General features: G+C 38.7%; 1 protein-coding gene across 7 annotated transcripts in view; it reads left to right on the top strand.

Annotated features, from left to right (window-relative positions):
• Positions 1-27559, top strand: part of NRXN3 (neurexin 3) — a 983888-nt gene that overhangs the window by 824637 nt on the left and 131692 nt on the right. For all 7 annotated transcript variants that reach the window (XM_059819968.1, XM_059819967.1, XM_059819969.1 and 4 more), the window contains one exon: positions 23118-23289. In XM_059819968.1, coding sequence (XP_059675951.1) covers positions 23118-23289 — 172 coding nt within the window. The remainder of the gene's footprint in view (positions 1-23117; positions 23290-27559) is intronic.

Below are 27559 nucleotides of genomic sequence, written 5' to 3'. Positions count from 1 at the left end.
CTGTTCATACTGCATTGTCTGTAAAGTGCATCCAGGAACAAGGGGGTTTTTTAAGATGAGATTTAGATTCTTTTATGGATTAGACACTAGAAGAGAGAGAGGGGGGGAAAGAACCTGCTGTAAAAAAAAAAAAAAAAGAAAAAAGAAAGTGTTGTTGGAGTCTGTCCTCTTTTGTTTCCTGCTTTGTATCCCTTTCTCTCTGAAAACCATTACCACTGAGGTGCTCTATTTTCCTCTCTCTGGGTGGGTGGGGAAATTGGATGCCTTTTTCTATCCCGATGCTAATAGCTTTTTACTTCTGCACCCAAGTGGCTATCCAGACCAGTGTGTGCATATGACAGGAGATGCCATTTGGCAAGCACTGCCATCCTCCTTTATTCTGTTTCTCTTTCTGTTTTGTAGCATTTCAAAAAGGCCAGTTGTATGGTGCTGGCAAACACACTGAAAGTCTGGCTTTCCATTTTAGGACATGCCTGTGTGGTTTGCCAGAAGGGCAAACAAATCCCACCAGCCTATTACCTACACAGACACAATTACTCAGAAAACAGTGAACGGCACAGGGAAAAGGAAAAATATCCTAAAAAAAGGGGAAAAAAATTTCTGTTGAGTAAGACTGCACGTATCCTGGTCCCTTAACTTTCATCAAGCTGATATAATGGGACATGGCAGGTGTTAGCTCACAAGATACACCGGAGAATTTGGGGCATATGTGTCATTCTGTTTTTCAAGTGTCCTTCCAGCTATTGATTGTGATACTAAATGTACTTTCCTCAGACTTCCAGACTTTGGGTGATGTGGTGCAACCCAGCATAAGTTACCAATATCTGCAAGGATTGGCTCAAGTCCTAGGTAGTGATTTGCTTACTGTATTTTTTTCTAGGAGTTTTGTGTTTTAAGAGTAGAAGACTCATAGCCCCTCAATGCCCTTTACACTTGTGTCATTCATTCTTGAACACTGGTAAGTTCTTATAAGAGATGAACACCTTTCCCCAAACTGACCATGTTTATCCCTTATTCATACTCATACTTTTGCCATACTATGTAAGGAAACAGCTAAAATATGTTGACCCATAAAATTCTTCTTCAGGCCAAGGTACTTGAATAGCGCTAAGAAATGACCAATGTATCTTTGAGGCAGCGATGTTAGAGATAAGATATGGGAAGCTATTTTCCCAGCATGAGAACTTCTAGAATGAGATAGAGGTAATAGTTGTGCTTATATGATATCAAAACTATGGCTTGTAAAGTGAGTGGAAAATAAAAGAGATGGTACATCTCTGCTTAGGGAGCAGACTAGAAGAAATGAACAGCAGGTAACCATGCTGCTGGCAGAGAAAGTAAGAACGGTCTTTGGATTACTCATGCCATTGTGGGAAGAAGAGTGCAAAAACAGCTGGTAATCTGTCAGATTGATTTTAAGGAGTAAATGTGAAATGTCTTCTCCTGGTACATTAATAAGAAGAGTTATTTGGATGAAGCTATGGAGGCAGGGGAAGAGGAGACACGGTGGTTGCACCTGCTATTAGCCTTTTTTCTCTTTTCAGTATAGATATGTGTCAATGTCCTATTTCTTTCTTACCCATTCCACTAAACTCATCCACAGCCATACTGTCTGCCAAGCCTCTTTCTTCATATCCTAATTTCACCAGGTTCACCAGGTAGTTTTTTATTTAAACTGTGCAAATGGTTAGATTGGTGCATCCTGCTGATGGGGACATAGATCAGGAAAGGACATCCAAACGCATGATCATTCAAAACAGGTCTGGGTTGTGTATGGAGAATATCAATAGATACAGAGGTAGGACAAGACTTGCTTATCTTCTCCCCTTGCCATTTCCCTATCTCTTAGATGTATTAATAAGAACCTGAAGATGGCTACTGCTGTGAAGAAAGGGTGTTGATTATTTTATTTATTCTTTTTTTCTTTCCTTTTCGTTCATTCTTTCTGATCTCTGCATTTTATGTCTTCTCACAGTGTGCAGGACTGAGAGGGATATGTGTAGCTCAGTACTGATTTCATGTTAGTAATAGTCCTTCTTTTTGCACACTGAGATCACCCCTGTCTGTGACACATTGACCTTATTTTTATCCCAGCAGGGGCAGATAGAAATGTAATGGTCCTGCTGTGGTAAGGAATGCATTTTTAAACTCACGACATTTGCACAACTACAAATGCTTGTAACAAGGGTGAGGCAAGGAAAAAACAGGAGTCCCTTTGCCTTTCTGTCTTCTACCTTAGTTCTGAGCAGCCCCATGTCTACTTAAACTAGATCACATCCCAAAGTGAGTTTGCTGCCCTAACTGTCTGTGTGGTTTGGTTTTTAGTCTAATTATGTCAGTAGGGAACTCTCAGGGTTGAGGGAGGAGTCTTTTTTTGTAGCTTCGATTCCTTAAATGCTTTTTCTGCTTCTTACATCTTACATATTTAACCCATGGATATGCTAGTAAAATCTTCAGAAGTTTTTTGTTCTTCCTACATGCTTCATCCCTCTGACAGATCATATTCTCTGCCTCACAAGTTGTTACAAAATGCTTAATGCAGTGTGAATACTGCCTCCATTGTTTTCATTGCCCACAAAGCCAAGCAGGCTGTTCTTTTGCCTTGCCTAGAATGGGATCCCCTGAGAAATAAACACACTTGGCATGTGCTTTGAGCATCTTTCCAACACTGATGTAAGGCTGTGCATGGCTTTGGTTCGTTTCACGTGAATCATCCATCTGTCAGAGACGTGTCACAATCTGGAAAATCTGAGTTGAGTCTGAGCAATGACTTCTTTGTAATCAAATAAAAAATGAAAGGAGGTTGAACATGTACCTTGGCTATGTATATTTTAACAAAGTACTATCAAGGGCAAAACTGGATTGCGTTGCAATATCATAGGTATGATTATTATTCTTCTTCAGACCAGTGGTTCATCTAAGCAGGATCCATCTGTACATGTTGCAGGATCCAGCGCTGATGATGCTACAGTGGCCTCCTCATGTACAGACATATCTGTACATATTTTTCAAAGTCTGTCCCTTTAAGGAATATCACTTTTTTGTGCCAGATTAACTTATGTTCTGCCATAGTTCAGTGTCTGCCAAATTTCAACGTCAAAACTTGCTTATATCGCAAATAGGGAACAACAGAGGAGAGGTTTCAGAAAAAAAGCTATCCGCAAAAAATCCCAGTGTATTTCAAGTTTTCTGCCTGAGTGCTTTTGCTGTGTCCCTCATTTATAATCTTCGTCCTGTGTTGTATCTCATGTTTAGACCTTGACAGGTTGAGATACACACAGGGGCATTTTTCCTTGGCATTTTCAGTTAATTTGGAACTCAGCAGCATATATGCAGTTATTAGTTATTTTCATCATGCATTTCTTTGCATCTGTCAACAGTAAATTTAATTGTGTAGACCATTTTCATAGAGCTCCTACTAAGAAATAACTTAAATAATTTTCTGCCAGCTGCAGATTTGTTTCTTTGTTATTTACCTTCTTTTTCACAGCACTGACAATTATGTGAGATGGGGGTCCTTAAGCAGAACTTCTCCATTGTTTTCTTTGGCATACTGGAAAAAAAACAGGATTATTTTTCTACTTTCTGTTTACTGTCTGTCTTTTTATCAATTTCTAATTCTTTACAGCACTTCTTCTCCTATTATGATTTTTGTAGTGTCTTTTGCTAGAGTGGTTTTTAAAAAGGCCCTTTGAAACTCTGGTTGACACCTGTATTCTTTTATCTGGTGTTTTGTTATATCTTTGTAAATCCAAAGAATCCTAGTACATTTGATTACTTATAGAAAGAATATTGGGTTTATATTATCATATTTTAATCATCTATGACATTTATTTCTGTTACATTGCCTGGCAATGAAGTAAGGTTTGCAGGCATCTCATTCTCAGGAGCATCACATATAACCTTAAGAAAAAAAAAGGGGGGTGAAAAAAAAAAGAAAAAAAAATAAGGTGGTATATGTTACCTTCCGGTACTGTAGTGGCTGTACTCTCTAGGATAATGTATGAAAGGTTGCATAATTTTCTAGCAAATCAACTTTGCTTTTAACAATTAAGTATGTAACTAACTGTTTTTAGTGTCACTACAGTTTGTATTTTATTCAGAGAATAATATATATTAACCATTAATGTATCTTTCAGTAAATGTCACAGCTCTTTGCAACTATTTGTAGAGTAAGCTGCACAACACTCCCATAAGATGGTAGCATATGATTACTCTTCTTGTATGAATAGGGAAAAGCCAGGCTTGATAACATGACTTTTCCACCTTTTGTGCTCCAATGAAGTACCTTTGTATGAACTGTAGGCTGAAGATGGTTATATTTTCTTTCCAAGTTACCATTTTCAAGAACAAATCTAACAAGGGAAATCCTTGTGATTAGGTTATGACTCTAGAGGTTTAAAATCAGCTGGAGAGTTATTTGAACCTAAGTTGATTGCATCCAGAGAGCAGGGAGTGTATGTGCCCCTCATCAACAGTGACAGTGGGGCACTTGAGTAGCTTCTCCAAATATGAATTAGGGCTCTTCTGCCAGTGCTCTGAACCCCTCAGGGCTAAACCAGACCTTCCTTCGTCCTTGTGATGTGCAAATTCTTGTGCTTCTCAGAGACAAGTTCTCTTTGGTTGATGGAGACACAGGAGTGGAATAAATGGAAACTGAGTTAAGGGAGCATGCTATACCAAACATTCACCAAACACTGAGAGAAAATTGAGTGAGAACTTGAAGTTGTAGACCATGATGTGGAGTGATTTATGCTCAGAATTGCACTCTGCACTTGACTAATATTGAACTGTGAGCAGTGTTCCCAATACTGATTAGGAAAGGGGTCTGGGTATAGCTATTCCATCAACAGAGGGAAAAGTTAAATCAATGAAAGGTTCTGACTTCCTTCCTCAACTTTCATGTATATGGGAGGTGAAACATCAATAATGTCAAATATTGTTTCTTTGTGGCCACTGAAGCTGTTTGACCCCTAAAAGTTCATCTGGCTAGGAAACTAACTGAACCATAGCATCCACCTGGATGGGAAAACACATGATGGATGTAAAGCAGAAGCAGATTTTTAGTGAGAATTTCTGGTCAGATACCACATAAAGACCCTGTAAAAGTATCAAGATGCAAATCTGAGAATAAATTGTATGTCCAAGATGCTTTTGCTTAACTTTAGAGATGAGAAGAAGCAGAAGTTCCAGCACTATGGCAAAAGGCTCTGAATAGGCAGATCAGATTGGAGAAGAGTCCTATTTTTTTCTATGTTTATTCTTCCATCCTTTCCACCTGAAAAGGCCTTGTTTGTGAGACCTACTATGTTTATCACAGGCAGCAACAGTAAATGGATAAAGACAGGCAGGAGAATGATTGATCTCTGAAATGGCTCATTTTGTTAACTAAATTATAGGTTGTGCTGTGGACAGAGACAGCTGGCAGGCAGCATTGCCTAAGCACCAACCCTTGCAGAAAGTGAAATGTGTACTTGCCTTTCATTAGTGCACACGGTATCATTATCACCATTGCCATCGCGACAAATGTGATGAATATATGTGTCCCCTGAGAACAGCTGCAGACAGAATGGGTGGACTGAGCAGCGAAACAAGCTACCCTGCTATCAGGAACTGTTTGGCCTGCAAACAAATCTGCAAACATTTCAGTAAGAGGTCAGACAATTCTTGGACGAAGTTTGCAGTTGTCTAGACTTGTCCTTTTCTGGCATCTCTGAGCAGTCTACAACTATTTAACAAAAACATCATTGTTCTCATTTTAAAGAGAAAGAAATTGGGGCAAAAATGTTCTTAGGCTTCCTGCAAGTTACACAGCAAGTCCCTTCCAGCATAAGGGGTAGGATTAGATCTTCTGACCTGCAGCTCTCCAATTCATTTATTAAACTATGATTCCCTTCACAAAAACAGATTACTCTCTTTCACAGTCCCTGGAGTAAACGCTCCTTCAGCTATCCCCTTTACCTAGTGAGTAGAAGGCAGTGATGTGCTTGACTTACCTTCTCAGTTTTGTATATCTCTCATTTTCTTTCCCATTTTAAACCTTCCCAGGTTGAACTATTTTAAGGTTTTTGAGACTTTACTGTCCTAAAAGTCTCTGTATAGCTCTACTCATTTTAGTTCCTAGTTAAAATGTAAGTAATTCCTTGAAACTGTAGGATTATGTTACATGATAGCAACATTGTATCATGTCTCAATCTGGTTAAACTTTGGTAAGCAGTGTTGATCATTGTCTGTGCCACCTAATTTATTGTTGACATATGTAACTTTTCCTTTTATCGTGCTGGGAGAATATTCAACGTTAACACTCCTGCAGCCAACAGAAAGGGAGCTTGCAGAACTGCCATTCTGCTGCTACAAAAAAAGATTTACCTGTATTTATGCAGAGACTTAACCTGTATTGTGTGGAGACCAGGGAATCCGACTATGCTAGTGTGATTGTCAGACTGGGTGTGTGCCGGTCAGTCCTATGAGCTGTGTTTGGAACCGTGGGTGCTGAGCAATTCTGAGATGGGGCTCCTGCGCACACAGCCTGCCTAGCATTCAAAGCTGATGTGTCTGGACCCATGAGTATTGTGGTGACGGTTCAGGCTAGCTGAACGGTCCTTTCTGTCATGCTGCTTTGCTAGTCTGTTTCAGTATCTTATTTTCCATTTAACAGTAAAATTAATGAAGTGAAAAACAATACTCATCCTCAGAACTTAGCTATTACTTTAATTAAAAAGAAAATATTTAACATGACATTGTTAAGGTCAACACGCCCAAATGTAACCAACTGTAACTTTGAAATACCATTTAAAACATATTTAATTTGGCACTCAGGAAAGTTGCTGATCTCACAATCCAGGAAACTCGTCTCTGATCACAATCACTGTACCTTTAGTAACATGAGTCATTGCATCTGTTCTCTTTTTTAGTGATCTCAGACATCCAGTAGAGGCACTGATCTGTGCTAGCAGTAGTATTTTGGTACATGGTGTTGATGCTTTTGTGGATCTGCCTCCTCCTTTACGTCCCCCATTTTTCCTTTTCATGGCTTTATAAGAGGCTATTCAGGAAGAAGAAATTCAGGTCATTGTTCCAACCCTAGTGTACAAGACAAAAAAGCACTATGCTCTGCTATAACTTACTCTGTGTAAAGCCCTCAAAGAGAAAGTGACATACACAGAATGCTTTTCTCGAAATTGATTGTCACAGCAAGAAAAATACGCATAAACCCATAGTCAAAAGAGGGAAATGTTCTGAGATGTTAGCGGTCAGGACCTGATGTTGTGGCTTACATCGTTTCTGCAAAGTGACTGATCTGGATATACTAGGGCTGTTTTAGTTGGGCAGAAAATAGTTCATATTTTTGACAATGAAGAGTGGAAATCTTTGATTTGTGTTCAGTTAGAAAATGTGGCAGGGTTAAGTGCAGGTTCCATTTGTGTGTCAATACAATGATAGAAAAGTGGCTTTTGCAAATAAACCACAGGTAAATCTCAGAAAATAATGCAGTATACCCAATCCTCTACTGCTAACAGGGTTAAGAAGACTCAGAGGATCAATTTAAAGCAACAGTTGTCAAGCCAACTGTGTTTCTAGATAAACATCACTGAAGTCAAAGGAATGGTGCCAGGATTAAACAATGCCTTTCCTTTCTAGTTAGCAGTTGAACTCAATCCACACAGGTAATAAAAGAAAATCCCAGTTCTTTTGTAGCTATTTGGTAGTCTCCAGCAAATGAGTTAGAGTCTCAGCCCAATTGATAATGGTTGGAAAATTGCAAATCCTCAAAAAATAGTCTGTTTTTAGTATGCACCGAGAATAATTTAGATCTCCTTACTGGGCATCTGTCCAGAAAGGCTGAAAAGAGAATGAATCCCACTCCTTTTACTAGAAGTCCTCCCAGAAGGTTCATAGGCTAGTGAGGATGGCATGTAGGGAGTTTTCATTGCTGTTTATTGCATACACTTAGCTGCTTAAAAAAAAAAAAAAGACTAAGTATTGTATCTTGCATGTCTACAAAATTATCCAGAAAAATGGGGAGACACTTGGCACAACTCCCTCTCTATCACTTTGATCCAGATCAAGACACAGCTGCTGGTTTTCTGATCCCCTCATCAGTTTCTCCTTTTCTTTCTTAAATGTGGCCATTGCTACCAACCTCTCTCACAAAAACAATAAAGCCTCTTTCATGCTACCTTCCCATTTCAGATCATTCTGTTGGTGGAGTGTTTGCTAGAAAAGAGGTCAAGACTTTCATGTTCCCTTTTCTTCTTGAAACCACCTACTTAGTTTCACAAAGAAAGAAATGTAGCTCTGAAGGCTGGGGGAAGTACATGCATCCAATACCACCTTGAAGGTTGCAGAGCTGTTAACCACTGACTGTGATACTGAACCCACTACATTAGGGTCGCATCTTTAAGTGTTTAACATGCAATATTAAAAAGGAAATAACCCCCAAAGAATCCAAGACTCGGTCACTTGAAAGAAGAAAGTGCATCATGTTAAAAGCGAATTGGTAAGTGCATTTTCAAAAGCACCAAAACACTGTAAGATGCAAATAACTTTTCTTGAAGAAATTATTTAAAAATATTTTTCTCCTATTCCATTGCTGTAATTATGGCAGTCAAAAGTGTTGTGTTCTAGCAGGAAACAACTGTACGAAACTGACTTAAAAACCTATGAAGAATTAACATCACATTTAGAGTATGGCCAGGCTCTTTCTTCCAGGCACCCTTTATTTGCACTACCAGAAATTTAACAAACTCCAGAATGAGATATACCCAACAAACTTTCCCTTGCCACCATGTAGCACATGCTTCAATGTCAAGAAGAGTCCTTATTAGAAGGACGGCAATATGATCTCCTGTGATACTGATTCTTCTTATTGGTCTCTTGAGATAATGCTGCCCAAAGTTTGGCAGGGAGATTAAGGGAGGCCAACCTCTTTAGCAATAGCCATGATTGCACTGAGTAAATACTGTATACTAAAAAAGATTACAATGATATGGGTTTTTTAAGATAATAGCAGAACCCACTAGTTAGCAGTTCAAAGTGGTTGTGCTCTGCATGTAATTCCAGTTTGAGAAACCCATATATTTCATTGTGAAGGAAAGGTATAAATAAATAAGGAAACATAGTAAGGCCATTTTTAACTGGACATATTTTTAGAGTTTGAACATTTTCCACTGAAACCAACTTTTGTTGCTGTTTTAGAAAATTCTGTCTTCAGATAAAATAGATATCTTAAGTTTAGGCTTATAAATTGTAAGAACATTTCTGTTTTATCTCATTTTGTCATCTTTTCTGCTTCCTTTTTTTTCTTCAAAGGAAAGGGGAGGATGAAAATAAAGACCAAGTGGAAGCATAAGTAATATGTCTAGAAATGCAAATGTTCTAAAAAAATGTGGGTAATTAAATAAAACCACTGTAATTTTTCAATTAATTTTTCATTTTTCTACAGAAAATCTGAAAAGTTTAAAAGCCAGTATAATGTGTTTTCTTTGAAATCTTTGATTTTTTTTTTTTTTCCAAAACAAAACTGAGATGTTGAACCAGCTGTTGTGCTTCCTGAAGTATTCTGGCCATTCATTGATAGTCTCCTTTCACACACTGGGGCAGTTCTCTGTTGTGTGTCAGGCTCAATGGTGAGAAGCTGTGCAAACCCTTCTGAAACTTTCAGAGCACTGATGTAGGATTTTGCTGTGCATTCAGTCTGTCATTTGTACCCATCTATTTATGGAGACTGTAATTAGGTTAACTTTGTTCCAGGGTGAAAAAAGACCATCATGATATCATAACACAGAACCACAATCTGCTTGTTTTATCCAGCCTTAAAGCTATAGTATAGATTATTCCTGTATGCGGGCTGGTGTTACTTGAATTGCCTGGAGCTTCTTTCATTTATGTCATGTACTGCGTGCTCCTTTGATACAAGAGCATGGCTGATGTTTGGTGGATCAGCATAAACTTCTTCATATTCATTCTTCATACTCATTCCCAAAAAACTGTATCCATTTTCTAAAGGAGAGTCTTCAATTATTAATATTGTAATGAGGTACAAAGCAATATGAGGATTATGATATTCAGAGGAGCACAGGGATTCCACAGAAATTAACAAGAATGTTGTAAAAAGCAGACACATCCTATTTTGTTGTATTTTCTCCTTTTCTGGTCTTTTTGCTGCTGTAATATGAGAAAACCTAGAACACAAGATAGCTATAAACACAGGGAATCCATGCCAGCATTCCTTATTTTCTTTTTCTGAAGTACTCCCATTTTCTAAAGCACTTAGTTATCCAGACTGTGATAAGGTTTTAAAAGAACAAGCAGGATTCATAGTGTTTTATGAGATTTTCACCTAGGCCAGCCTCGCTGACTGACCAACTGCCTGGATGCATCTACTGGAATGGCTATTGGCTTTAGCTCCTTTCCAGCTAAGGCTTCCTGGCTCCCGCTTTGCAGGCAGAGGTAAAAGGCGAGAGGTAGGAATGGAGGTAGGATCTTAGAGATCTGGGTAAGGTATAGAGGTGCAGAAACTAGGAAGGTGGTCAACAGTTCAATCTGTCAGTCTGGCTTGCTAGCCACCATGCTGCTTTGGTTTTAATTCCTTTTATCAGTAGTCTGCTGTATCTGCCTTCCAAGCCCAAACTCCCATGCCATATGCTGCCAATACTGTCTTCCATCTGCATGAAGAACAGCTGCAGACAACAGCTGTAATAGCTGGCCACAGACATCCATCACCCTTATCTGTATTTCACACAATCAACCTGTTACAATTTAATTGACTCTCCCAATCAGCTACTCAGGTGGGTAGATTGTGTAGGAAGGAGAAAGACTGGGGAGTTTGGCCTATAGTCATATCATTGCAAAAAGATGAAATAAGGCACATCTTACACTTATTTCCCTAAACTAAATGGCAGTTCTTTAAAATTTGATTTCTAAATGCTATGATGTTTTGTTCCGAATGTACAGTATCAAACTAAATCCTTTTTCAGATCTGGGTCCTCTGTAGGGCTTTCTCCTGAATACAAATGTCAGGGTTTGACCTATTAACTTCAACAGCATGCTGACAAAATAAATAAATAAATGTTCTTGTACTTGGGCAATATTTACTGAGTGTCACCAAATCACAGAGTGAGAGGTAGGAATCTCAAAGGCAAGAAAATTTCTCCTTCCAGTATGTAAGCACAAACAGTGTAGTAGTCTAAATCACAACAGTCCTGTAGCTCTAAATTCCATTGTCTATTTCAGTTTACTCACAAACACTCTGCCCTGATCAAGGAATAGATATTTGAGGTCTATTTCTGTACTGATTGTACCTCCCATGCCCTGAGCCACTTTTACCCCAGTGCTCCTAATGGTAGCTACAATGATTTACAAATAGAGGGTTGTCTGTGAAGGCGGTCCTTTGTCTCTTCCTGAAGGCTTGATGAAACATAGCTTCTTCCCACAGAAGCTAATGTGAATGAGTGACTGGCCATACGGAGAGGGAAGCTGAGTCAAGGAGTGCATCCTCATACTTAATTCACTTGGGTTTCTCTCCCACTGATTTCAAAGTGTTAGAGAATCTAGAGGACTCTCATCATCCAAGGGCAGCTGGGATTGCAATATGGTTAGGCTCTCAGCACAGTCCTAAGAAAGCAGTTTCATTTGATATATTGGTTGTCCTATCACATCTCATATTTTTTTTCCTAGAAGGTACAGAGGAAAAGATATCAGGAAGAGGTACAGAAGCTGAAATTGTGACATTAGTTTTCTCCTTACTTTCTACTCCTTCTAACTCTACTATGCCAAAAATTAGTCCTGGAACTACTTCAGCTTTCTGTATGACATCCTTTCTCAATAATCAAGTTTCAATTTGACATCAGGAGTTCTGATCTAACCAACATAGTACAAACTTGGCACAGGTCTCTGGCTGATACCTCCTTGCCAAGCAGCTTTACAGTAAGCAAATTCCACAACACAAAACAGATAAGCAAATGGCCAAGTCGTAACTTTTTCCAAGCAGTCCATCTTGATTCACTAAAATGTGGCCTAGAAATGGGCACCACAGAATACTAGACAGAGATCCCCCAACAGTGGATCATGGGAAAACATGCATTGAGCTAGGTATAAAGGCTGTCCAGGAAAATGGGAGGGTTCTATGTGAATTTATTTAGCAGTTAGTATGTCCTATGCATATGTGAAATGTGAATGTTTGAAGTGTTCTGTGGCAGTAAAGTGGAGGTAATGTAAATGACAGGTTACTGACCTAAGAATTAGATTACATTAATTGTTTGCTCTGTTCCTGTCACTTCTGGTTCCTGCAAAATTTTGGCAAGTGATTTCTTTGTCCCTGCTTTCCAACATGCAAATGGTACTGGTGGCCTGCTTTGTGAGCTGTGTGTTCAAAAGCACTATGTGCTTCTCTTTTTCCATCACTGTCTAATATTCCACTGTTCCTTACCAAGTAGTGCTCTGCCATAGAAAATTATTAAAATCTGCAGAGAAGTAAATTATTTGGGGTAATTAGGGTAATTGCATTAGAAATGAAAGTTTCCTGTACTGCAATGTTCATGTACTGTTCGTGTATATCGTAATCTGTATTTTCTACTCTCATTCAAAATCGTAGGAAACCTCTTTGTTTCAGGGTTGGAAAAGACTTCTGCTGGAGTCCAGCCACATCTCAAAAGCCACGTTACACTTGCTTTAAAAAAAATTCTGCAGTTTAAAAAAAAGCAAGCTTTGAAAAGCTAGAAAACCTCTGGTCGAATCCAGGCACTGTTTCTGTTTACATATACTCATATTTTCCTTGTTATCTTGTCTGATTGGAGAGGTCTATTGAACCTTAGCTCAAACCTCTTGTTTGTCTGATAAAGACGACTTACTGCTTTGTTTATAATACACTGTTGATTTTATATACAGTTCATGAAATCTGTTATGTGGATTTCAAAAGGAACATAGAACATAGACCCAGGATGCATTAAATTCTATTAGAATTCGATAGAAAAAACATGCTGAGAAATGAAAATGTAGTGATATATATAATGCTTAGTGATACAATACCTTTGAGCATGCGTTTTGGAATACTCTGAAACCCTGTAATACTGTTTATGATTAAGGGTAGAATAGAGTTTACAAACAAATATAGTTTAGGCAAAACCAAGTTCAAATGGATTAATTTCATTCAAAGCCTCTTCAGCCCTTGCACTTGTATATCTACTGTGTTTGGGTTAATTGGATGGTGGCAAGTTGATATTTGTGATCGCCTTTCCTGTCAGACTGCAGCGTCATTTTTTTAATGCCATCTTCCTGACAAGTGCTCACTTTTCTGCGGGTTATGGGTTGAGACAGACAGCCCTGATTGCTATTACAGAGTGATATATGCTGTGCCTTCAGCCCAAAGACATCTCACAATTGTACCAACACTCTTGATAAGGAAGCCTAGTGGTTTATTCTGTGCTGCCTGTAAGTATCAGATCTTTGATGCTGCATTTTGTGTAACTGCCACTTTAGCTTCTGTCAGTGTAAATTGTTGGCTATGTTACCCAGTGGATTAAAACTCCAAGGGAGACATTGTGAGATGAATGGAGATATTTTCTGCTGGAAGATCTCCACATTTGAACAAGTTGCTTGTTCTTGTGCCCTACTAAAATCTGACTTGTTACTGCAGTCTTTCCTTTATTGAGTGGATGTGACATTTTTAGCAGCTGGTCACATTTTTGTCTGAGGAGAGAGTTACACGGCAGCACTTAGGAACAGAAATGTAAAGGCCTGCTTTTAATCAGCCGACTTCTGTAATGCAGGAGGAGTGCTTGGGGATGCTTTGAGTTTAATATGCAGCACACAGTATGCATTGGCTCAGTCATTTAGAAAAACAGAAGCCAACATTCAGAATTGTTTCTGTTTCTGCCCTAGTCCAGAATAATATCTAAAAGGTATCATTTTACAAAACTTTCCAGGATATAATCTTAATTTTTTGAAAAGGCACTGTCAGAATGTTTAATCCTAAAAGTTGGAGTTCACACCGGCAGATAGGGCAGGTTTTCATTACGTGTATTGTAAGCTGGGGGCACAAATTAGCCATCTGAATAACATATTTACTAGTGAACCAATGGACAGGTATCGCTTTCTTAATTTGTTTTGCATTCTGTTTCCCTAGGAAATGCCCCTTTTCAGCATGCTGCTAATTTCTGTTTCTTTACTTGCATTATGATATCCCTGCATGAGAGGGATTAACAGCCTTATGGCTGGTGCTTCACCAGCTGTGTAACAACAATTGTTTTCCACGAATTGTGTAGCTTAAACACACCTGCATGTATTTCTTTTTAACATTTTACTGCCTGGTAATTGACTGGCAGTGTACTGGTGCTTTCTTACGTTATAGGAAGACAAGATTTAATTGGGCACACGGTCCTAGGCGCTAAGCAGCACAGAAGCAAACCTCCCTTTTAAGACTGCTGAATATCACTGATTCTAGGCTTTGCTCAGCAGGTGTCAGATTTAAGTAAGAGCAACTAGATGTGCCACAGCTTTCCTCAGATTTTGAGGAAATGGGTTTAGGGTGAGCTTAGTACAAGCCTGGTCATGGTAATGATGATACTGTACATCAAGATACTCGGCTTGATATTAATTATTTGTACTACAACCACATCTGGAGGCCCAGATATATACAAATGTACTTTGTGATAAGCTGTGGCTTCGTAATACAAAAAGACAAAATGGAGGAAGAGAAACAGAAGTGGCGTGTTCAAGGTACAACAGAGCAGCAGTAAAAGTGGAAAAGAAATCTTATCTCATGTGTGATGTAGTAGCTAACCAACCACTCCTGACCCTGGTAGGCTTGTCACAGAATTGAGCTGCTTGTCCATTTTTTTGGCTTGACTTCAGGATAGTTTTGTTTGTAAAAGAAACTTTTATTAGACAAAAGACAAAGATTGAAAGAGGGAAAGATGAAGGGAGAGAAGGAGATAACGTAAAAGTAAAGTAAGAGAAAAATTTGTTAAAGGAACTGCAATTTTATATCCCACTGGTAACTTGGTATTTCTGTGTTATTGCAAAGGTCTTTGGTCAAAAAAAATTTCAAGAACAGGAAAAAATAAGGCATACTTTAGTAGCACTGTCTTGCTGTGCTACAATTTCTTGTAGTACGGGCCATTAAAAAAGCATTGTCTAATAGTCTGTGCCCCACATAAACAAACAGTCAACTGGCAAAAAATGAAGGGCAGTTTGGATAGCTCAGTAAGCTCTTAACAAGGAAATTGATATTCACTTCCCTCGAGCTAAATAATGTTATATGTCTCAAAACAAAGAGTAGATGTCATCTTTCAATACCAGGGACAGTCCTAGAGAACTCTCCTGAGTAAGCCTGTCAGTTGTGATGAATAAGCGTGTAACATGAGCCCCTGTGGTAAGACTGTGGCCAAAAGACAATGTGGTCTTTGAAAATATCAACCAAAGTAGTTGTGTAATTTCTGTAAACTAAAGTTAAAAATTTCTGGTGTCTACATTCTGAAGAAAAGTATTTAGTAAACTGAGGGAGTTTCAGGGGCCATGGGGAAGATTAAATTAAGGACTGGAAAACCTGCTTTCAGGTGAGAAACTCGGAGAGCTGAGTGCTTTTCCCTTATGCTCTGAAAAGCTGGGGGGAGAGTTTGCAGGCACAGAAAGATGAAGCTGGAACCTTGAGTCATCTGCTCTAGCACTTTTCTTACTCTGAGGCAGGACTAAATACAGCAGCCTGGCCCTGGCAGATGTTTATCTAAACTACCCTTTCTAAACCTTCAATGAAAAAGATTAGTTTCTCATTAATCTTTGCCAGTTTCAGTGTTTCACCACTTTATAAAATGAATAAGAATCAGGAAGAAGAACCTCCAAGAAAATTTTGACTTGATCACAGTCTTACAAGTCATTTATGGAAGTGTGATGCTAGATGTTTTTTCAATATAGGAAATAAAAGTTAAAAGAAACGGTAGTGATCTGCTTCTAAGGAACTGCTGAGCAGGAGGTTATATTCACATTGTTGTATTCAATGGCTCTTGATTGACTTTCCTCCCATGAATTTGTCTGTTTTTGTAATGTATCTTAGGCATCCAACACATCCTGTGACAGTAAGTTGTGCAATCCAGTTACGTACTGTCTCAAAAATCTTTGCTTAAACTTTATTACCAAGTGATTTTATTAAGTATTTGTAGTTCTTCGAGTTTTTAAAAAAATTAGTGCTGAATCATCTCTATTTTTTATGGGTTTATAGATACAATTTCAAGTGTGGTACTTTTTTCAACCTTTTATATTTCCTCTTTTCTTTTTTTGAGACAGCCTGTACAGATCTTTGTACTGTGTTCAAGAATTAAAGTCAAAGGTGCACCATTAACTTATAACAGAGATTTTCCTTTTTTACACTCTTCCTTTTTTTTTATAATTCTTGACATTCCACTTGCCTTTTTGACCATGTTCAACACTGGGCCAATCTCATCAAAGAAGTAACTGCAATGACTCTGAGGCTTCTTTCCTTGGCTGTAAATGTTCAAATCACAAATAAGTGTTGTTCTGAAATATATCCTATAGTTCAACAAAGAATCAATTCAGACAAGATATATGGCCCTGTATAAAATTTTAGAGCAGACTAGATTATAACAATTGTCCATTTTAACCTTATAAATTATGTATCTGTGAGAATTGCTTCTTTTAAAAACCACAGCCCCAAAGGGTAATAATTTCTATTTATTTTGTCCTCTGTGTGTATCATTCTCTCTGATAAAAAGGTTTGTAACTGGCATTTAGTGGATCTGGTTCAACACATTAAAGAAGCAGTAATAAGCAGTATATAACAAAAACCGATGTACTGTTCCTTATAATAGCTCTCAAAAATCGGTCAAAATTAGCTGGCCTATGTATTTCCTCTCACCTTAATAACATTTTTTTTTTTCTTGTTTCAAGATAGCTGTAAAGTTTTGGAACCCTGATCAAAAGCTTCCAAGTCAAGCGAGCTTCAGTGCCTGTCATTTCTTTAACAACATTTGCTGCTTTTGTTGATTATTATATTTGCCAGAGTGGCTGTACTTGTTCTTGAGCATGCCTTCCCTGCCATCGTTATTTGGATAAAGGAAGACTTCATCCAGTAAGCTCTCCCTTTACCCAGTTATAGAGTTTTGTATATATTGAATTCTGATTTCAGACTTACCTCCCAGTGGTATTAAACATGGAATTAAATATGACCAGACAGAGTGGTGTAGAAGTAACTGCCTTATACACTGTGCTGAACACAGCTTCTAAAATTTCCCCTTCTTAAATCCGTTCACATACATATCCTGGAAAGGCCTGTCCAGCCATGCATTTAGTTCTAGTTGCTGCTCAGAAGGGTCCTCTAAGCACAGTACTGGTTCTTACTACTTTCCTAATCAGTAAAGAACTTTGAGTTTCTGTTTACAAGTGAAAGTTCACCTAAAGTGATTTGGCATTGTAGTAATTAGTGAATGTCCTCAGTGGAATATACATCTATACCTTCAGTAGTCCTGGATACCTTGCTACATTTAGCAATATGGTGCAAAGTCCCCCAAATCACAGAAAGTGAGAGATCTGACAGCTGGACTAACATCCAAAGCAAAAATAAAAAACCAACCAGACAAGAAAACACACAAACAAAAAACCCCAAAGGAAATCAAGCAAAAAAAGACTTAAAGTGGAAAAACTTCCGAAGAGGGAGAAAAAGTTCAATCTCTTTTTAAAAACATAGACTGCAAGTCTGAGGACCTTAAATAGAAGGAAGCCATTCCAGGAGGAGCAGTGCTTGGGGTTATAAGAAAACAAAGCAATTTTCCTGAATTTAGAGGGTAGCAGAGTTGAAGTGTATGCATGTGGCATTTGTGGAAAAAATAATAAAATGTTTACAAAACCTTTCTACAGTGTGAAATGGATTGTTGTATTACTGAAAGAGCTTGTATCACTTTCAAATGAGAGCAGCAAAATCAGCAGTGATCTTCAGGAAGCAGTAGCTAGGAATATTGTCTGCCAGGTTTGCGCTGATGTCTAGTCATGCTGGAACCAGCCAGGGTGGGAGGAGGAGGCAGTCTGCATAGTAGTGACTATTAAAAAATGATGAAGTAAAATGAGTGTGAGAAAACACAGTTATCATGGGATTCTAGTTGGATTTCAGTTATGTTTTATAAATGCTTTTTTTTTTTATTTTACATTTAGTTTCAGAAAAAGAAACAAAACAACATAAAGATGCTGGGATAAAATCTGCTCCACTTGCATCAGTAAGAATAGAGTTTCTTCAACAGAATTGCTATCAATTCATATCGATGCAGCTGGGAGTAGGATTTGTTCTATTGCCTGGGGTTCTCTCTCTTGGTTTTTCAAATTAAATGCTTTCTGCACACAGGGAACAGCTGCACGCTTTCAGTCTGGATAATTTGAATTTTAGATTAGGAAAAAGAAGACCCAAAGGTAAAGGCCTTTTCAGAGCACACAGTGCATGTGGCTGTTTGCGTATGTGTCCTCTCTAACACACTCCAACTGCTCATCTTACAAAACCACTGCCACCCCCATTTGACTTTCTTTTCACCGGGTTTGCTGGAGAAAGACAGATGCCTTCAAAATGTAAATGCACAGCACAGAGAAAACAAAGGCCTGACAATTTGCATGCAGACAGGCTCTAGTCCTCTTTGGGTGGGGGGGAAACAAAAGAAAAAAAGCACACCTGCAAAAATGTCAGACCTCAGAAAAGTTCCCAAGGTGCCTTCCAAGGAAAGGAATAGGTTTCAGAGAAGTTGAAGGTAGAAGCTGAAAAAAACCTTAGGACCTGCCCCTCTTGGATTGCAGCCTTTCTCAGGGCTGAAAGGGTTGGGATTGTCAGGGTATCATCAGTGTTTACGTAAACTATATCTGGGTTACAGGGCTTGTAGAGCTTGGACAGATAGGTGACTATCTCCCCTCTGTCACAGATGAAGAATCTGTTTCATGGGAAGGTAAAAAGTTGCCCAAAGTGAAATAATGCTTAAGACCAAGCAATAGATTGCAGGTCTCCTGATCCAGGCTGTAGATTCACCCCTGTATCACTTAATGATGTTCAAAATATTTTGGGAGCAGGGCCTGTAACAAGAAGCTGCCACCAGGAGCCTGTGGAAGGACATGGTATAGAACAGAGAGGTTAAGGTGTGTCCTTGTACGTTCTTTTTAGTACTTTCCTTTATTTTGTTTCTATTATTTATCTACAACCATTCCATTACATGATCACAATTATTTGCCTGAAGTCTTAGAGTCATCATGGCGGAAGTTTATCTCCAGAGGGACTGTAACTGAGGAGAAGGTAATGTGGCTTTTGAGGGCAGCAATTTTATGGAACAAATCAGCAAAAGATAAATTCTTGAGAAACTTTAAAAAATGTTTTTGGCACAGTAGCCTTAAATAAAGAAGGGGAGAAGTAAAGTGCAGATTGACTGCTAAGTTCACTTTGTTATTTATAAATAAAATGGTTCTCAGTTTTCCAGCACTTGATGTCACCTGGAGGTTTTAAAAAGGTTAATTAGTGGTCACCTTTTCATGGAAAGTGTTTGGGGCAGCCCAGTGAATACCAATGCAGAGATGAAAAAATGCACACTGCCTATCAAAATTCTCTTGAGCCCTTTTGGAAGCATGTAACTTCCATACCCTGTGTGGCTATGTATTCAGCTTTTCCCTTGCTGTATGGTTAGGATTTTTTTTTTCTCTAACTACAAAATAAACGTTACAGATAGTGGCTCAAAGGTAAATCTTTCTTTGTTACATACTTACTGGTCCGGTTAACACCTGTGTTTGATAACGTGGAAAGAAAATCTACTAGCTGACTGTATGGGGAAAGGAATGAAAGGTCACATCCACCATGAAGTGTTAAACACTAAAGCTTGTCTTTCAGTTTTAGAAGGAAGGTAGGTCTTGGTAAAAGCTGCTTTTAATGAGGTGGTGTACTGTAGGAAGCTGTGGAACTGAAGAGATCTTGAAATTAAATCCTGGATTTGTCCCCTGTGTCCATGCTCACTGTTCTTTGCTGTAGGATTTTCTTTTTGTTTTGCTTTACTTTTTTTTTTCTGTCAGGAATGTGTAAACTAATTGTTGCTTTTTTTCATAGTGTCTCATGCCCTAGGGATATAAAATATAATGAATAAACTATATCTTGAAGTCTGTGTGTGCCCTGCTTTTGGAGTGTTGTGTTATATTGTGTTTTATCTTGGTAATTGGAACAGAACCATGACAAGCTCCTACTCAGTCCAAATAAGAGTATCAAAATCCAGCATGAAGTTGTGCTTCTGCAAAACTCATCCTAAAGAGTCACGGGGAGCTCTGCGCCAGAGAGGGACTGAGGAGAGCTGGAGTAGGCTTTCAGTCAGGCCTGTGATTATTTTTTTTTTTTAGACAAATTTTTGCATTTCTCAGCTGCAACAAAGTGTTGTGCAGCTTTAAGAAGGGCTGTTTCCTTGGCTGCGGGAGGGGGTGGCAATCTGCTCTGGATGGGGAGGGCACTCATTTGCTCATTCCCCTCCTTCCTCCAGCAGACCAAAGGCTGCTGGTGGTTTGCAGTCCTCCATTTCTAGAATCTTATCTCTTTCCCAGTTTGCCCTCTTATCCATGGCTTATTACTAGCTCTTTAAATATGTTTTTTCCTCCAAGCCTGGGGAAAGGGAATGGTGAAACGTGCTATCTGCTTTTCCTCAAAGGAGAGATCGGAAATGTTTTCTCCTTCTGCAGGGGAGATTAGCTAAACTTCCCACCATTCCTTTCCCCACTTGCAAGTTTTTATCTCTGCCTGTTAAGACTGTAGGGCTTGAAGGTACGCAGCTTTCTCTGATGAATACCTCAATCCCTTCATCCTGTGTGGTGGTGGTGATCTGCTCCATTAGAAAAGGTGCAGCTCTTCATCTTACCTGCTTACTCTATGCCTTCACTCTTCTCACAGTGGTCACAGTTTGCAAAAGAAGATTGATGTACTGACGGCGATTGAAAAGCTATGTGAGAGGTTGTCCGGGAGGTTGAATATAAGGCAGCATCTTGCAAAACCATATGGAGTCAGTAACCAGGTTACCTAGTCATAGACATCCTTTGAGTCTTTGAGCAAAAATGAATCACTTGTTCTTTGCTAATTACTATTCAGATAAAGATAATTATGTGGTTGCCAGCAAAAGATTCACTAAAAGTGTTGGGAGATCACTTACTTTGTATGTCAATAAAGTGGTAAAGCTGTGCCAGCAATGGTTTTACCTGAAATAAACCTCTGTTCAGTGAAAACGCCCTTATTTTTGGGGTAGCATAAGAGAAGAAAGGTTGATTATTTTCAAATAGTATCTGAGTTCATGCATCTGCTGGGAGTGGCAATCCACTTACCCCATGTTACAGTGAAAAAAGTTTATTGATATCTTGAAGGGAAGTCTGTCCAAAGCACAGTAGTGTGAATGTACGTGGGACTGTTACTATCCAGCGTGCATTTAGCAAAGTCTAAAATTTACCATTATAAGATGAGAGAAATAATATCAGGGTGTGTACTGTTACAGTGCTAAATTTCAAGTAGTCAAAGCACAATCCAGTTTTTTTAATGACCTCTTCAGCTACAGGGCTGTTTTCCTTTCCTAATAACAGTGTTGTAGCCTGAAGAACAGGGGTGATGGTGTTAGGAAAAAAGGTCCAAAAAAAGAAGGGTCTTTAAGATATGAGGAACTTGGGAAAAGGGTCTTGTGATGAGTATTTGGTATGAAGAAACTTTGAAATGTAAAGCAGGAATCAGGAAAGGTCTCTGTGAGAATTAGAAGACATGGAGGTTTTAAGGAAAAGGTCTGTTGATACCAGGAGACAGGAGTAAATCCAGGAGAGGAGTCTGAGTGTGAGGTGGCCTTCAAGTACAAGAGGAGAGATTTTTTTCTTATTGCTGAGGTGAATGCAGTGAAGTCAGTCAGGATAACAGCTCTGAAGGATGGAGTCCTCTGTCCACGAGCAGATATGTAAGGTAATAGCAGTAACAAAATTGTCTCATGCACCCTTTAGTATACCTCAGTTTTGTTTTGAAGAGGCCGTATTTGGATATGAGATGGTTGTCCACTCTCTGTTGTTGTTTCTTCCTTGATTTCTCTATTGAGACAGCTGATAAGACCAATGCCCATTTTATAGTATGGATGGCTAGCAAATGTATTTGCCTGCACCAAGAGTTGAATCTGTGCAGTAGACCTAATATGCCTTCATAAATAGTGATACCAGCATACTGTGCGTCTTCTTGTTGAGGGTTTGAAGATGTGTTCTAGTTAAATGTATATTATACAGCGATGGGAATTTCTGGCACTGTTTAAGTCAGTGTTAATAAATGTGGCTATCTAAACTGAATGCACTATGGGTGTGTATTTTACAACCAAAAGTCACTGAATCTGGTCATTACTTGGAACTACATGAGGGGAGCTGCAGGAGGAAGAGTTATGGCTGGTACAACTGGCTTTGGCTACTCTTCCCTTTCAGTCAGTGACTGGTGGAAAGTTTTGGGAAAACACTGTGGAGGACTGCTTTATTGGTAAGGCACTGCTTGGGGTGTGACGTAGAAAAAACAAAAGTCTGTGGCTACTCCTGCCTTTTGAAAGTCTGGAGGGTTCTCCATTTTGTTCAAAAGCAATTAGCTTCCCTTAGGTGGTCAAATTCAAAGTTGGCTAATTACATTTTTGCCCCCGTCTAATTTTGTCCATCTTGTAACTGCATTCTCCCTGCTGGATCCCACAGTTACTTGTTTTGGGGTGGGGACTGTTTGTTTTGTTCTGTTATTCTGCTTGTGAAACAGTTGGGATACAGCCTGCCTGTGGCTACATTTCAGATGACAATTGAACAAGTAATTACTAATCAGTAAAGATGTTGCTCAAATAATTATTTATCCACATCTCCTTGCTTTTATTGCCTGATTTCTCACCTGCCCTCTGTGATGTTTTAAGGCAGCAAATGAGTCACTATGTTCAGGTGAATGCTGTAAAGAAGAGTGTGAAAGACAATGTTTGCAGTGAAGCAGAGCCAATGAAATGTGTCCTGACAATGCTCAAAATGTTTTAGTCCCATCTACCGGCACAGTTACCCATTTGAGATTTACAGGCCAAGAACATTCTCCTAATAGGCACCAGATTACAAGCATTTGTTTCATTTTTCTTTCATTTCAGGAGCAAGGCAAGATTGGTGTAGTCTTCAACATTGGCACAGTGGACATTTCTATTAAAGAGGAAAGCACACCTGTAAATGATGGCAAATACCACGTGGTACGCTTTACCAGGAATGGTGGCAATGCCACACTTCAGGTTGACAGCTGGCCGGTGAATGAACACTACCCAACAGGTACATACTTTTTTCTCTTTGTTTTTGTCTTTCTGCCTATTCCTATCTAAAAAAAAAGTTTAACAACAACTGGGTACTATATAAAGCTTTGTTGCTTCATCTGAACAATAAATTGATGAGCCTGGTGGCACATATTCTGTCTGTTGGAAAACAAAATATGGTCCTTTACATAGGAAGAGAAAGCATACCAACTCTGTGGTATGATGCACATAGATCCTGCTATTTCAGAGGTCTTTAAGTGAATCCTGGTTCTGCAGTCACAAACTGATTCAACAACAAACTTGGTTTTGCTACTTGTGATATTTTCTAACTGTTCAAGGGAGGAAAGTTTTGAACAGACCTTACAAAAAGGAGAGGTGACTCTAGCCACACCCCAGACACAGTCTATAATAGATATAGAGTTGAAGTATAAGTAATGTGGAAGATTAAGTTGCAAGTATTTGAACAGACCTTATGCTTGCCTCATAATCTTTCATCACTTGAATTTTACTTTTAGGTTTGCAGATATACAATCTAGCCAAAGCTGTCAAATCTTAGTTGACTTTAGGTCAAAATGCAGTGGAACAATTCAGTATATTTTTGGAAATAATCACCCTAGATCCACCTGGAATAGTGAACAACTGGCTCTTGAATCAATATGTCTTGTGTTTTATCCCACCACTTGCAAATCACAACGTTGTGATACTATACGTCACCATGCTAAAAAGGTCAAACTCACTCCAAGTGAAAAACAGATTGCTGTATGTGATGCTGCAGTGCATCAGATAGCTGAGGCTTGGTGATGTGGATGGTTACAAAAGACAGGAGGAGCATAAGGAAAGAATTCCAACGTTAATCACATTCTTCTTATTCACATGTTATTGTCTAAGATCAAGCCATGATCTTCTTGTTGGTTTCCAGTATTAAGTCTAAGCAACTTCCAGTTCTTCCTTTCTAGGTTGTACATAACTGACCCAGGACAGAAGGAAGAATTCTGTGATAAACATGAGACAATTTGCTAGTTGTGTAGGAGTTGCCCACAAGCCACTTAACCTCAAATTATGAGAAATATCCTAATTGTTTATGTAATGTTACACTAATAAATTACGCCAGGGGGATAACTTCATCTCTTCCACTTGCTCAGAAAGTACACAAGAAAGTTTTTAATATAAATGATCTGTCCTGTGGTGATCTCTAACACATGTTCAGCATGACACTTTGTCAGTGGTTTGATGATGTATATGCAAAAGAGTACGTTTTAATAATTATCCTTATTTCTGTGAAATAATTGCTTTCCAAGAATATCATGACAGACATGCTGAGTTAGATTCTAGCTCTGTTATCCATTGGTTAGAAAGGGAAGCATGGCTAGGGGAAGCCCAAACTGAGCATCTTTCTCTGCTCCTTTCATCAATTATTTTGTGGTAAAATACCTCTGATACAGTTGGCATCCAATTATAGTCAGTAAAAACCCCATGAATAAATTTTCTTCTTCTATTACTTGCTGTAGGAAGTCCCTGGTGTAAAGAAACAAAATATTCAGCTCATTGCTTTAGAGATACTTTTTTTTAAAAGGGAAAATAAATCACACTCAGAGAATACCTCAGTACAATCTGCTTCTGTCTTGGCTAAAGATATTCCTGTGTTTTCATTAGAAGATGTATGGTTTTATAGAATCAGCATTAATCTTATATTCTGGGATCGTATGGAGTATATGCAGTTGTTCCCCAAGGGAGAACAACACCTTTATATTCCAGACACCTTTTTCTTTCCATGCATGTATTTCAATTTCTGGCTGTTTGTATGTGGTGAAGTTTTCAGCCTGTCCCTGTGAAGATAAGGCTTATGGGATTATACTTTGTGTGTGTGTGCATGTGTGTCCCTAATTTTTTCCAGTTTCTTTCAAACTGATTTTTTAGCTGAATTTAAAAAAGAGGCAAAAGTGAAAAAAAATAAGGATCCTACATGGCTAGGGAAAATAACCAAGGGAGGAGGGCAGTGTTCCAGCCCTCCAGAGGAAAGGATTGTGGCTTGATCTCAATTCATGTTAAATACTAGAATATCCATATTGGCATTATGAATGCCTCAGATTCAGGAAAAGCTTCAATGAGAGAAGCCAATACCTACAGGAAACCAAACCTTATTAATTCCATTTTCTGGGGAATTAATGGTTTAAAAGAAGACCAAACAGGAGCTTTTGAAATGAATAATTTGTTGTCTTTCACAGGCCAAACTTGTACTAGTGTTTCTCATACTGACTGCAAGACCAAACCGGTGTTCAGCAGAGTTTCAACTCTGTAAAAAGCTTTGTGGTTGTGTTGACCCAGGCTAATCCAATGTGTTTCAGCTGGAAACTGCTGAAAATGCAATTGGTTTCAAACTTGTGTAATAATAGCTAAGGAATCTTGTATTTTACGCATAGGATCACTTCAATTGTGGAAACACAGTTATTTGTAGTGTTTAAAAAACATCATATATGTAGCGCATGCATGTTTGGGTATGCTGTGTTGTCTGTAATATGAACAACTTCATGTGTACTTGGTTTTCTGCACAGTGTTACAGCCTGATGTTTGCAAATTTTGCAAACTAGCAAAAGTATCTTCTTCGTCATCACACATGATGCAATCTTCAGGCAGCAGAGCTGCATTCTGAATGGCATTTCGATGCTTCTCTCTGAGTTTTATTACCTGTAGAAGGATTATACATTAGACTTATAATTACTTGCTCAATGGAAAGCACAAAGGAAAGTGGGATATTCATTAAATGAGTAAAGAGAGAGAATATTGGCTTTCCTTAAAACACAGTCTTCAGTTAAATTGAAATTAAATGAAACTAGCCTAATGGGACTGAAAGACTCCAAAGCTGTATTTTTGCAACTTCATGTAAAAGACAAGGAAGTGGAAGGAAAACGGAAAAGCAACCAACTTACAATTCAGGCACTGACATTTTGGTTTTTATAGCATCCAATTACATCTCAGTCACCTGCAACATGAGCTTTATGCTTTCTTGTAACGAAAAGGGCTAGAGAGAAATTGTAAAGGAGGGAGTTAAACTGGAGTTAAGATTGGCTAAGCTTTGGGACTGAAATAACCCCAATCATTAGGGATGATCTTTCACTGTTTGTACCATTCCAACCCTGCCAGAGTTTCTCTTACTGGGCAGTAAGACTCTGACAGTGGCCCAGTGCAGGTATCTGAGGCAAAGCTCCTGAGAGCTGGGTGATGGCAAATAGCAGCATTAGCACTGGGACTGCTATCTGCAATTCAGCTGTTGTGATTTAGTTCAGCCAAAACCATTGAGCCATTTATGATTTATTTGCAATAGTTTTGCCCTTTCTCCTCTCCCTCAAGTACACAATAAGGAGATGGGCTTTTTCCATAGGCTATACTGATAGCCTGTTCCTTGATGCTTAATTCATGAAGTTGATCATCACAACATATTTCTCAGTCAGGATGTACACCTTTTGCCAACAAATACTTATTAATTTCTATGCCCTAAAGTGCAGTTTTCCATGACTGCCTTCCTCTGTTGTCTCACATACCTTCACCCTTTGATGTACATCCCAGATAACAGTGACCAAGTACAATCTGTTATTTTCTTGCTTTTATGTTCTTGCTGAAAGCCTTCTCTATAACTAAATTAATCTTTTTAGTGATGAAGTAGGAGTCATTTTGGGCCAAGCATAGGTAAGATAGGAAAGCTAGTTCAGGCAGAGGAAGCCTCTGACACGTTTTTGTTTCAGGTTACAGTAAACCCATCAAATTTGAGGCACTTTACAGTAGGACAGAAGGACTTAAATTAGGAATCCTGAGGTTGGGAAGGAGTCAGCAATTCTCAGAAGGGTTAAAAACAAATATTCTCTCTTGACACAGAACTGGGACACCTTAGTCCCTAAGTTTTCATTATTTCTTAGACAAGAGATTTTTTTTTCTCTCCCCACTGTCTTTGCTTGCAAAGAAATACTTGTGCGTTACCGGATTTGTAGCATACATCGGAACAAGCATGACATTCCTGTTCATTCATCCATGCACTGACTACATTTTCTGCAGTAGAAAAAGAAACAAAACTAGATGAAGAGAAGCTGTAAAGCAAGAGTATCAGTGAACCAAAATAAAGTCTAATTGGAGTAATATATTAAAGGAGAAGATTAAAGGAAAGGAGGCAAGAGGCAGGAAGAGGTTGTCATGATGACATGATTTAGCAAGAGAACTGTAGCCTGGATTTTATTCCTGCATTTTAAAAATAAGGAATAGGAGAGCATTCAACAACTGGATCCTTATCAGGATTCATT

This window comes from Gavia stellata, chromosome 7 (genome assembly GCF_030936135.1).
Source record: "Gavia stellata isolate bGavSte3 chromosome 7, bGavSte3.hap2, whole genome shotgun sequence".
Lineage (NCBI taxonomy): Eukaryota > Metazoa > Chordata > Aves > Gaviiformes > Gaviidae > Gavia > Gavia stellata.
This window is presented reverse-complemented; position numbering and strand designations above follow the sequence as displayed.